Raw genomic sequence first — 13,627 nt, 5'->3', positions numbered from 1 at the left:
GACAGGGGAGGGGAGAATTGGCACAGTGGAATTGGGATGGGAGAGTAAAAAAGAGGAGAAAAAGTGGATCAAAGAAGTTAAGTTAAGATAAGGATACGGTTAAGAATGCATGCTATGCAACATATCCGCCAAGTCAGCGGAACCAGGCGATGACTCACAGGAAAGACTGACATTTACTGTAATTTAACTCAAAGGTTGACTCATGTGAAACGCCATGTCAATCACATGTCAGACAGTGGGCTGTACATGTGAAACAATAAAAGCTTTTATCGCAGACTTGTACGTGACTCAAAGGTAGGTGGATGTGAGAAAGTGTGTGTGTGTGTGTGTGTGTGTGTGTGTGTGTGTGTGTGTGTGTGTGTGTGTGTGTGTGTGTGTGTGTGTGTGTGTGTGTGTGTGTGTGTGTGTGTGTGTGTGTGTGTGTGTGTGTGTGTGTGTGTGTGTGTGTGTGTGTGTGTGTGTGTGTGTGTGTGTGTGTGTGTGTGTGTGTGTGTGTGTGTGTGTGTGTGTGTGTGTGTGTGTGTGTGTGTGTGTGTGTGTGTGTGTGTGTGTGTGTGTGTGTGTGTGTGTGTGTGTGTGTGAGAGAGAGAGAGAGAGAGAGAGAGAGAGAGAGAGAGAGAGAGAGAGAGAGAGAGAGAGAGAGAGAGAGAGAGAGAGAGAGAGAGAGAGAGAGAGAGAGAGAGAGAGAGAGAGAGAGAGAGAGAGAGAGAGAGATGGCAGTAATAACTGTCATTACAATTCTTTGGGCAAAACCACAGATACAATTGTTGACAGAGTCAGCTATGGAGCGACAATAATATGTTCATGACGATAAGGTTTCTCTTTAGCCTTTGCCGTGGTTTATTTCACATTGCACCCAACAGTACACATGAGACCTTCTCTTGTGAGAGCGACGGAGGAAGAGAGTGAGGGGGGAGGTTACATCTCCTTTTATACCCCTTACCTGGCGTCAGCTTCAATAGCTACGCCTATAGCGCCCTCTTGTGGAAACAGTTAGACAGTTACATGCAATCATACATAACATCTAACTTCAACACAATGATGTAAATACACTGAACACAAGCAACCACACACACACACACACACACACACACACACACACATACATTACAACACAACCTTACGTTACATACAGCCTTACAGTATCTACTACATTAACCCTTTCACTACCACACTACAGAAGGTTAACCCTTTACTATCACACTACATATGGTTAGATAAAAACAGAAAAAAGCATCTCACTGTAATGTACCTGTACTTTATTCGTGACAATAAACTACTACTACTACTACTACTGCTACATTAACCCTGTGTTGTGTGTCTGCAGGTGGGCACGGCGCGCTACATGGCCCCGGAGGTGCTGGAGTCCCGGCTGAACCTGGAGAACATCGAGTCCTTCAAGCAGACGGACGTCTACTCCATGGCCCTGGTCCTGTGGGAGCTCACCTCCAGATGTGAAGCCGTGGGAGGTAAGGCTGTTTCCCCCGAAGCCTGTTTTTGGGATTCGAACTTCGTCAGGGTTTTTCGAACGGACGTCCGAACCTTCGTTTTTAATTAATTTTGCATGCCCAACCCGAGAATATTCGTTTTTTTTTTTTTTTTTTTTAGCGATCTGAAATCATATTGCATCAAGCGAGCCTACCGTTGGATATCCAGTCACCCCAGGCTCTCAGATGTGAAAAAGCGCCCCCTATCGTCTCCCAGATGGTAAATCACCCCTTTGGATTGAACTCAATGAAAGTGAATGGGAGAAAGGATTTCTGACTCCACATTTTACTTCTCACTGATGTAACCGGGGTCTACCAGAGTTCATTCTGGAGCCGCTGAGCCGCGGGGATTATGTGTTCTACTGTATACATGGTTGATCAATACAATTATCGATTTTTTCAAATGGTGATCAGGAATTGGAATATACTGTACCATTTGGATACCATCTGATGTCAGGTAAGGAATCTATGTTATCAGTCTTAGGATAATCAGTTTTCACGGAGATATAAGCTTTTATGTGATTATGTGATATGGCTGATTGACTGTAAAAGCCATCAGGAAATAAGAGCAGCGATTATCAGCGCGCGGCACGAGTGTGCGTGCGCACACATGTATCGATCATCTAGCGTTCATTTGAAAACGATTCATAAATAGGCCGACAAATGACAACGTTCTGGAATATTCCAGTAAAAGACGATTATCATAGAATGGGTTGCTTTTTCCGCGAAACCGAGTGATTTTCAAAATGCTATCAAACGGAAATGAAGCGATAAAAAAACAATCTGCCTTGACAATGTTGACTGGAAAATGAGTCTTTGATAAGCGACGGGCAGATTAGACACATAATTTAAAACATAGATTAGGCGATATTAAGTTAACATTGGAGCGGATTTGGGCATTCAAGGGACTAATACGGAATTAACCTCTGGCGCTCAAAGTGTTAAGGGGATGCAGACCAGAGAAAGACTTTCGTCTTGTTTACATCAGGGTCCCCCATTTTCAATTCATCAGGACATATATGACATACATGACATACAGATAGACAGTACTGCTACATCTATACATTTATGACATACCAGATTTGCAAATACAGTACTGTTTGTGATACAAAAAGAGTCCAGAAAAGGGAGTATATACATTTGACGTAAAAACTGTACATTGGAGGAGGTTGGGTGGGGTTGGGTGGGGGGGGTTGGGTAGGAGGGGTTGGGGGGGGGGAACACTGTACAACTGTACAAGCAAGACTGTACATTGGAATATTGACAACTATACTAGGTAATTTACTGTACAGTGGAGGGGGTTGGGGGGGGGGGAAACACTGTACAAACAAGCAAAACTGTACATTGGAATATTGACAACCATATTAGGTAAATGACTGTACATTGGAGGGGGTGTTCTTTGAGAGTGGTTTTGAAAGTGGGTAGTGATTCACATTCCTTTACAGCTTTAGGTAGGGCGTTCCACATTGATGTGGCATAATTGCTAAACGAGTTTAGTCCCTTGTTTGAGCCGAATCTGGGTTTAACATGGTTTGTGGAGCTCCCTCTGGTGTTGTGATCGTGGTATTCACTGACCTTTGGGAAGTATTTTGACATGTACATGGGTACCCCGGTCGTATAGTGTATCTTGTAGACCAGGCCCATTGCAAGTTGCTGTACTCTGTCGTCTACTCTAAGCCATCCTAAGTTGTCAAAGTGGGCAGGGGTGAGGTGGGTTCTAGGAGTAAGGTCAAGCAGTAGTCTGACCAGTTTGTTTTGAGATGTTTGTAATTTTGTTTTTATCGCCTTTGAGGTGCTTTGGTACCATGAGGTGCAAGCATAGTCGTAGTACCCTTGAATGAGTGCTCCTGCCAGAGTCTTCAGGGTATTCTTGTTTACCAGAGAGGAGATCCGGTACAAGAATCGAGTTCGTTGGTTGACTTTTTTTATTACATTGGATGCCATTTTGTCACAGGAGAGATTAGCCTCTAGGATGGAACCCAGGTAGGTAATTTCATCTTTCCTTGTGACAATATTGTCACCCACTGTAACTGAGAAGCCGTCGGTCTTGCTGAGTTTGTTATTTGAGCCGAAGAGAATGGACTCTGTTTTGCCCATGTGTAATGATAGTTTGTTATCAGCAGATTTTGCCTAGTTCCGAGCTGAGGGTTTTTTCAACCTGCAACTTGTTCTTGTCAGAGACCAGCAGGGCTGAGTCGTCCGCAAACAGGAACAAGTTGCAGTCACAAGCTGATGACATGTCATTTGCATAAATTAGGAACAGTAGCGGTCCTAGTATGCTTCCTTGTGGAACACCACAGCTCACTGTGAGGGGGGGGGATAGGGTACCGTTTACCTCCACCATCTGTTCCCTCCCCTCAAGGTAGGATTGCATCCAGCTCACTGATAGACTATCAAAACCAATTGCTTTTAGCTTGTCAATCAGAATTGAGTGATTGACAGTGTCGAAGGCCTTTTGTAGGTCCAGCATGACCATGCCGCAGTATTTGCCCACGTCCACCTCTTGTTTGATGTGGTCGTTCAAATAGAGAAGGCATGTGTCAGTGGAGTGGGATGTTCTGAAGCCAGATTGGAATTCGTAGATTAGATTTTTTCCCGCTAGGTACTTTTCGACCTGTTCGTAGACAATTTTTTCCATGACTTTCGAGATGGAGGTAAGGATAGAAACAGGGCGGTAGTTGCCCGGGTCTAATTTGCTGGCCTTTTTGTGCAGAGGGGTAACCCTAGCAATTATGAAGTCCTTGGGGACGTGTCCCTGTTTTATGGAGAGGTTTATTATGTGTGTGATGACTGGGGTGATGGCGGCTGCTGAGTCTCTGAGGAATGCTCAGACAATGCTGAACGTGAGGACGGTGACCCATAGATATATATAACACTAGATGGCTCACCCGCGCTGCTGCTGCTGGCCAACGGAGACCGACGTTGCCACATGGCGGCCATCTTGCGAGGGTGGAGCACGGCCACTCTTAACATGCATGTCTATGGTGCATGTACTATTGAAATAACCATAGCTTGCTCAATTTTCGACCGTTTGGTTTGTTAAAAACGTCAGAGATGTAGTTATCATACTGCATACTTATAATAATGGACTTTTATATGAAAAATAATTATAAAAAAAAGTTCTTCCAACTCCAAGCAGGAATCATCGGCCACGTTTAATAACGTTTGTAATAAACCAAACCGTTTGTAAAATCCGTCAAGATCTCAGCGAGTTAAGAGTATTTTTGTTTGTGCGGATCATCACCTCGCAAGATGGCCACCGGTGAAGTACGCGGGAGACTCCGCCTTGGGCCATCTGGTCTTTATATATCAGACCATCTTCTTGTGTCTCTACCGCCACCTAGAGGCTCTGACGTATCCTGAAAGGAGGTTACTGACCCCCACCCTCTAGCTGTGTGGAGAGTAACTGCCCCCTCTAGCTGTGTGGAGAGGAACTGCACCCTCTAGCTGTGTGGAGGGGAACTACGCCCTCTAGCTGTGTGGATGGGAACTGCCCCCTCTAGCTGTGTGGAGAGGAACTGCTCCCTTTAGCTGTGTGGATGGGAACTGCCCCCTCTAGCTGTGTGGAGAGGAACTACATCCTCTAGCCTCTGACTCTCTTTGAAGATGGCTCCTTCCATGCTGGGCCAGTGGGATTAAAACAGTTCTCGTCTGGGCGGCTGGGTGGCGCAGCGGACATTGCGCTCGTCACCAATGCATGAGACACCGGGTTCGAATCCGGCTGTCGGCGTTGCCTCCGGCTTGGGCCGGCCGTCATACTAACTCAATTGGCAGAGTTAGCGGGTGGAAGTCGATGGGTGGTAATCTGGACGTTGTGGACAGCGACTCCTACAGGTCGGTTGGGGGACGCCTGCACAGCAGAGACAGGAAGATGGCGGGGGTAGTTACACCTCGCCAATGAGAGTCCGCGCTGGCAGGTGAAAAGATGTGACAGGCTGCCTCCACATGTATCGGCTTCTAGGCTTCTATCCTCCCTAAAACCGGCCAGTGGGGGGCATATGCGAGCAACGATCAGGACAGGACAGGGGAGAATTGGCACGGCTAAAATTGGGATGGGAGAAAAATAGAAAAAGAGGAGAAAAAGTGGATACAAAAATAAAAACTGTTCTCGTCTCTATGCAGGGCTCCGTTCACACAGACACTACTATCACTAACACCGTGTGTGGGAGGGACACAGTTTAACTTAGTTTGTGAATGTTCAGAACACTTTGCTGATCTTGTAAGAGATGGTCCAATATTTTACCTCCTCATTTATATAGCATTGGAGAAAAGAAACTAACTGTCCTGTTGGGCTGACGCTGATCTAAGACCTGTATCTGTTTGGTTCCGACATACCAAAGGTATGTGAAGCCACAAGCATACAGTTCAACACACACACACGCACACACGCACACGCACACCTACACGCACACGCGCACGCACACACACATACACAAACACGCACGCACACACACACGCATGCGTATGTGTTATGTGAGAACATCACCAACAGATGCGAGTTAGTTAGGAGTTGATATATCTCTCTCTCACTCTCCTCAATCATTCTATTCCTCTCTTTATGTCTCTCTCTCTTTCTTTCTTTCTGTCTCTCTCTTTCTCTCTTTCTGTCTGTCTCTGTCTCTCTCTCTCTTTCTCGCTTTCTATCGCTCTCTCTTTTTGTTGCTCTTTCTCTCACACTCTCTCTCTCTCTTTCTTTCTGTCTGTCTCTCTCTTTCTCTCTCTCTTTCTTTCTGTCTGTCTGTCTCTCTCTTTCTTTCTCTCTCTCTCTCTCTCTTTCTCTCTCTCTCTTTTTCTATCTCTCTCTCTTTTTGACGCTCTCTCTCTCTCTCTCTCTCTCTCTCTCTCTCTCTCTCTCTCTCTCTCACACTCTCTCTCTCACACTCTCTCTTGCACACTCTCTCTCTCTCTCTCTCTCTCTCTCTCACACACACTCTCTCTCTGTCTCTCTCTCTGTTTTCCTCAAACATGTGCAGGCATATGGACACCACAAATTAGCACATGCAATTGTAGAGTAGACACACACACACACACACACAGTCACACACTTGTCACAACAACATGGCTACTCAGCTACAAGCTTGCTGGTCAGCTCAGTGTTGCCACAGGCTGAAGTAACAGTGATAATGTGTTAGATAGATTATAGCTAGGGATGTTCTATAATGGCTTTTTTACCTATACCGAAATTGTCCAACTCTTAATTTCCGATACCGATATCAACCGATACCGATATATGCAGCGGGATAATTTCAGGTAATTAACATTACATATCTCTTGTCGTGGAATTAACACAACATTATGCATACTTTTGACAATAAATAAAATCAGAATCTGTTCTTACTTGCTTGCCTGGGTAAATAAATGTTAAATAAATGCAAAAAAATAAAATTCAATAAAAAAAAATAAAAAAATTTAACCGATACCGATATTTTCCGATATCACATTTTAATGCCAATATCGGCAGATAATATCGGACATCCCTAATTATAGCAGAACGTGCTGTAGCCACATGTACTGAAATATCACTGCACTGCAAATACCACGTCTCAACGTGTATTAAATATCACTGATAAAGAGACCATGTCTCAACCTTTATTAAATATCACTGATAAAGAGACCATGTCTCAACGTGTATTAAATATCACTGATAAAGAGACCATGTCTCAACGTGTATTAAATATCACTGATAAAGAGACCATGTCTCAAACACTTGTATTAAATATCACTGATAAAGAGACCATGTCTCAACTTATATTAAATATCACTGATAAAGAGACCATGTCTCAACTTATATTAAATATCACTGATAAAGAGACCACGTCTCACCTTGTATTAAATATCACTGATAAAGAGACCATGTCTCAACTTATATTAAATATCACTGATAAAGAGACCACGTCTCACCTTGTATTAAATATCACTGATAAAGAGACCATGTCTCAACTAATATTAAATATCACTGATAAAGAGACCATGTCTCAACTTGTATTAAATATCACTGATAAAGAGACCATGTCTCACCTTATATTAAAAATATCACTGATAATGAGACCATGTCTCAACGTGTATTAAATATCACTGATAAAGTGATAGAGTGACTAACCTTACTGTCATTATGCACTTGTCCTAATATACTAACCTAGCTGTAGCACTTAACACTTTGATGAACATTGTTACTCAGCTGATAGAGTTGTGCCCTTCCTGATGACTGGTCGTACAGAACTTGTAAGTCGCTTTGGATAAAAGCGTCAGCTAAATGACTAAATGTAAATGTAAATGTAAAGAGATCATGTCTAACCATAGAGTATAAAACAAGCCTCAGATCAAGAGTCTCAAACACCATAGAGTCTAAAACAAGCCTCAGATCAAGAGTCTCAAACACCATAGAGTATAAAACAGCCTCAGATCAAGAGTCTCAAACACCATAGAGGCATAGAGTATACAACAGCCTCAGATCAAGAGTCTCAAACACCGTAGAGTAGGGCTGGGGGCAATTCTTGCTCAAATGTGAATCACGATTTTTCTCTCTAAGAATTGAGATCACGATTCTCACACGATTCTTATTTTTTCAATAAAATCATTTATTGCACTCTTTCTTAAACAGACAACATAACATATATCAAAGTGCTTGACTTAAACTTAAGAACATATATGAAAGTGCTTGACTTAAACTTAAAAGTGTCTTGTTGTAACATACAAAATAACCCAAGTCAGAATCGTCATCATTTAAAAAAGTTAAGTAAAAAATTTCTTTCTTTTTTAATAAAATTTAAATTGTCATCATTTAGAAATGAGATTGCATATAGGTCTATGAATCGAGATCGCGATTTATTTTCGATTAATTGCCCAGCCCTACCGTAGAGTATAAAACAGCCTCAGGTCAAAGAGTCTCAAACACCATAGACAGAGTATAACCCTTTCACTGCCGCACTACCAAACGGTTAACCCTTTCACTGCGACAATACACAGAAGGTTAACCCTTTCACTGCCACACAACAGCAGGTTAACCCTTTCACTGCCACACTACAGAAGGTTAACCCTCTATAGTAAAGGGTTAACCTTCTATAGTGTGGCAGTGAAAGGGATAAAACAGCCTCGGGTCAAGGAGTCCTGAACGTATCCTTGGAGGCGATTTCCTCTCATGGCTGAGAAAACATGCTTCACATTATCCTCCGTCATTGCACCAAAAAATGTAAGGCATTTTGTTAGTTTGTTTCTAGTGCGTCCCTGTGTCCCATTGTGTGTGTGTGTGTTATTGTGTGTGGTGTGTGTGTGTGTGTGTGTTGTATATGGTATACAGTATGCGTGTTTGTGGTGGAAAATAGCTAACCCACTTTGTCCCTCGTGCGTAAGGGGGGGGGGGGGGGGGGGGGTTGGACCTTCCTGTTATTCAGTGACTTGACTGGAGAGTGAGTTCATCACACAGAGAGAGACTCCTGATGACAGAGCACGCCGCCATGTTGAATACAGTGTGAACCGGGAGGGAAGAGACGACCTCCTGTTGCGCGTTCTTCTTCGTGTCTGAGGAAGAGCTGCATACCTTCCTTCTTCCTCCTCCTTCTACCCACCACTTTAACCCTTTCAGCTGCACAGTAATATAGACATATTAGTATAGTAGGTAGTAATATAGACATATTAAGGATAATGATATATTTTATGAATCCCTCACGGGGAAATTCAGTGACATACACATACAGCTCATAGTCTCATTAAACAATCATTTCACAATCATTTAAATGTTTACAGTAATAATGGTACAACAATAAATTCAAACAGGCATGTACATTTGTTGACACATGTCGACTACAGTATGTCTGAGACAGCGTATGTATAGTCGGAGTGCATCTGCGCCTCGACGGGAGGGAGGGAGGAAAGACTTAATGTCCTGAACCACAGTTGCAGCAGCAGGAATGGGAGGGGCTAGGCTCTAAACAACATTTGCTGTTAGCGTGGGGGTGGGACTTGGTGATGAGACAGTCTTCTTGGTCCCCCCCTCTAGCATGCATACTAATTAGCATAGCATATTAGCATAGTAGGTAGTACCGTAAATCCTCTAATCTTGTATTTACCTCAGCTGCAAAGAGCACCAGGCCTTTATTAGAGAGAGGCTTATATAAGAGGCAGGCCTTAATTTCACAAACTGGCCAATTGTAATTGTGAAACTGTGGTTTGATTAACATAATTCACACACTGAAGTTGGAACTGTCTATAGGTTGCGGGGTCCGAGGACCATTTAGCGTGTGGTACCTTCTCGACTCTACCTGAGTCAAATCGAGTTGCATTGATAACATGCAGTAGCTTTAGCTAACGCTATCATAGCCATCATGATCTGTAATGTCAACTGGACAACGTCAGCCCCGCCTGCCAATGCCATATAGATAGCGAACATTAACTAACGTTTGCAAACGAAGCCAACGTCATCCAGCCTACACCACAGATCTAGCTATGACAACGTTAGCTAACGCTAATGCTAACGCTAACGCCAACAAGAGGGAAACGTTAATGTAGTCAGTGTAGAGAGAGGCAGCACTTAATTTGCATTGGCAAGAGTTTATCTCATTCTATATCACGGCACGAAAAATAAAAAAAACTTTTTTTTGCGACCTTGTATTGGAAGCCGACCTGTATTTGTTTGCATGTATCAAACAACTGTCTGAAGAAGTCCACCATCATCCCTGTACCCAAAAAATCTACGCCCGCTTGCCTCAACGACTACCGCCCTGTAGTCGTTGAAGTGCTTTGAGAAGCTAGTGAAGGGCTACATCTGTTCCTCCCTCCCCATCAACCTGGACCCTCTGCAATTTGCATATCGCCCCAACAGGTCCACGGAGGACGCCATAGCCCATGTGCTGCACACAGCAGCATCACACCTGGACAAGAGGCAGGGGAACTATGTGAGAATGCTGTTCATCGACTACAGCTCAGCATTCAATACCATAGTCCCCTCCAAACTCATAGCCAAGCTCAGGGACCTGGGCTTGAACTATGACCTCTGCCAGTGGGTCTTGGACTTCCTGACGGGCAGACCCCAGGTGGTAAGAGCCGGCAACTGCACCTCCTCATCCATCACGCTCAACATAGGGGCCCCCCAGGGCTGTGTTCTGAGCCCCCTCCTCTACTCCCTGTACACACATGACTGCGTAGCACAGCGGAACAACAACACCATCATCAAATTTGCTGATGACACAGTAGTGGTGGGCCTGATCTCTGCCAACGACGAAAGGGCCTACCTGGAAGAGGTAGAGAACCTGTCACAGTGGTGTCAGGAGAACTGCCTCTCCCTGAACGTCAGCAAAACAAAAGAGATGATTGTGGACTTCAGGAGGTCGGGGGTCAAGGACTACAGCCCCCTCAGCATCGACGGGGCACCGGTTGAGAGAGTGAACAGTTTCAAGTACCTCGGAGCCCACATATCCGAGGACTTGACATGGACCACACACATTGACAGTGTTGTGAAGAAGGCACGACAACGCCTCTACTTCCTCAGGCGCCTAAGGAAGTTCCAAGTCAGTCAGAAGATCCTTAGGAACTTCTACTCATGTACAATAGAGAGCATCCTGACCGGCAACATCACCTCCTGGTTTGGGAATAGCACTGCACAAGACCGTAGCAGACTACAAAGAGTGACACGTTCAGCCGAACGCACAATTGGAGGGGGGCTTCCCACCCTCCAGAACATTTACAACAAGCGGTGCAAGGGGAAGGCTAAGAGAATTATTAAGGACTCGAGCCACCCGAACAACTGCCTCTTTGAACTGCTGCGGTCAGGCAAGCGATACCGGAGTCTTAAGGCGAGCACAGAAAGACTCAGAAGAAGCTTCTATCCCCAGGCCATCAGGCTGCTAAACGAACAATAATCACTATGCAACAACCATCAAATGCACACAGCACACACACCCACACGCACACACTCACTCAAACAAACAACACACTGCAGCACCCACTCTCCACACTTTAGATCACACAAACACACTTACACTTTATATTTATTGATAAAGGATTTGCACTACAACTCGTACACCTACTGTGAATTGTACCTAAATTGCACCTCGTCCCATTTCTCCATTTCTGCCTTGCACTATATAGTATTGTATATTAGTACACTGCACAGTATTGTATATTGTATGGTAACTACGTCTATTCTGCATCGAACATTGTACTTATGTCTAAACTGAACACTGTGACCTCATTTTTTTTACTTCTAATTTTACTATGTTATTTTATTTCATACTTATCTTGTCTTGCACAGTCTCTGGAGCGCAACAGTAAGAAGCATTTTGTATAAAAGTATTCTGTACTTCTGTATGACAACTATTAAAGAAACTTGAAACTTGAAACCCCCTGCCATTATAAGAGGCCCGTCCTCTATTTGAGTACCCTCCACTATTAGAGGATTTACGGTAATATAGACGTATTAGCATAGTAGGTAGTAATATAGACATATTAGCATGGTAGGTAGTAGTATAGACATATTAGTATAGTAGTAGTAATATAGACATATTAGCATAGTAGGTAGTAGTATAGACATATTAGTATAGTAGTAGTAATATAGACATATTAGCATAGTAGGTGGTAATATAGACATATTAGCATAGTAGGTAGTAATATAGACATATTAGTATAGTAGGTAATACTATAGACATATTAGCATAGTAGGTAGTAGTATAGACATATTAGCATTAGGGATGTCCCGATAAAAAAAATGTGCTCCCGATCCGATCCCGATCATGTGATTTTGAGTATCTACCGATCTTTCCCGATCCGATCTTTCACATTAGTAACGCATTTTTGTCAGAAACTGGCGAAGCGAGACTGTTGCCTCAATAGTCTCTCGAGGGTCTCGAGGCGGCTCGAGGTAGCTTGAGCGCTGGTGGCTCACATTACATTCACCCTGAGAATGTGCTTCATACGAGAAATATTCAAAGTTTCAATTAGTATACATTCAGTGTTCGACTTACTTAATGATTTGCTCCATTTTGGTCTGAAACGCCGACGATAATCCTCAGTCACAAAGCAAATATTGACGTTATCCAGATGAAAAGTTAACTTCATTCAAGCGAGGCATTGCAACCAGAGTAATCTAAAAACTCTGCCTCCTTACCTCCCCGAGCACAATGCCGCCTCCAACCTGCTGCTTCATGAGATGGTAATAACATACATAGAGCAATGGCGCCATCGTCTGTAAAAATCAGGTGACTGCAAGTTCTGCAACTAGTGGATGTCTCTCATCCTTGACATAAATCATTTGATGTATAATTAAATCAAAGGAAATGCGTTTGTTTTGGCAAATTCTTCTGCTCTGTGTGACAATAAATAAATGAATGATGATATGTAATTTAAAACCAAAACTAAGGCCTCAGTTTGAGTTTAAGACGTGAACATGGTCATGTTTGTTAAACAATTCTTTTTTTAAATTATAAAAAAATTCAGATTTTTTTTATTTGAATTTTTGTTATCCCAATATTCTGAAAATCACGTGATCGGCCCCCGATCCCGAGCACGTGATCGGATCGGGACATCCCTAATTAGCATAGTAGGTAGTAGTATAGACATATTAGCATAGTAGGCTAGTAATATAGACATATTAGCATAGTAGGTAGTAATATAGACATATTAGCATGGTAGGTAGTATTATAGACATATTAGCATGGTAGGTAGTATTATAGACATATTAGCATGGTAGGTAGTATTATAGACATATTAGTATAGTAGGTAGTAGTATAGACATATTAGCATAGTAGGTAGTAGTATAGGCATATTAGTATAGTAGGTAGTAGTATAGGCATATTAGCATAGTAGGTAGTAATATAGACATATTAGTATAGTAGGTAATACTATAGTCATATTAGCATAGTAGGTAGTAGTATAGACATATTAGCATAGTAGGTAGTAGTATAGACATATTAGTATAGTAGGTAGTAGTATAGACATATTAGTATAGTAGGTAGTAGTATAGACATGTTAGCATAGTAGGTAGTAGTATAGACATATTAGTATAGTAGGTAGTAGTATAGACATATTAGCATAGTAGGTAGTAGTATAGACATATTAGTATAGTAGGTAGTAGTATAGACATATTAGCATAGTAGGTAGTAGTATAGACATATTAGTATAGTAGGTAGTAGTATAGACATATTAGTATA

General features: G+C 42.8%; 1 protein-coding gene across 1 annotated transcript in view; it reads left to right on the top strand.

Annotated features, from left to right (window-relative positions):
- Window positions 1-13,627, top strand: part of LOC311224265 (TGF-beta receptor type-2-like) — a 119,984-nt gene that overhangs the window by 53,706 nt on the left and 52,651 nt on the right. The window contains exon 7 of the mRNA XM_084309177.1: window positions 1,328-1,469. Coding sequence (XP_084165303.1) covers window positions 1,328-1,469 — 142 coding nt within the window. The remainder of the gene's footprint in view (window positions 1-1,327; window positions 1,470-13,627) is intronic.

Source organism: Notolepis coatsorum (assembly GCF_963971535.1).
Source record: "Notolepis coatsorum genome assembly, chromosome: 2".
NCBI classification, from domain to species: domain Eukaryota; kingdom Metazoa; phylum Chordata; class Actinopteri; order Aulopiformes; family Paralepididae; genus Notolepis; species Notolepis coatsorum.
This window is presented reverse-complemented; position numbering and strand designations above follow the sequence as displayed.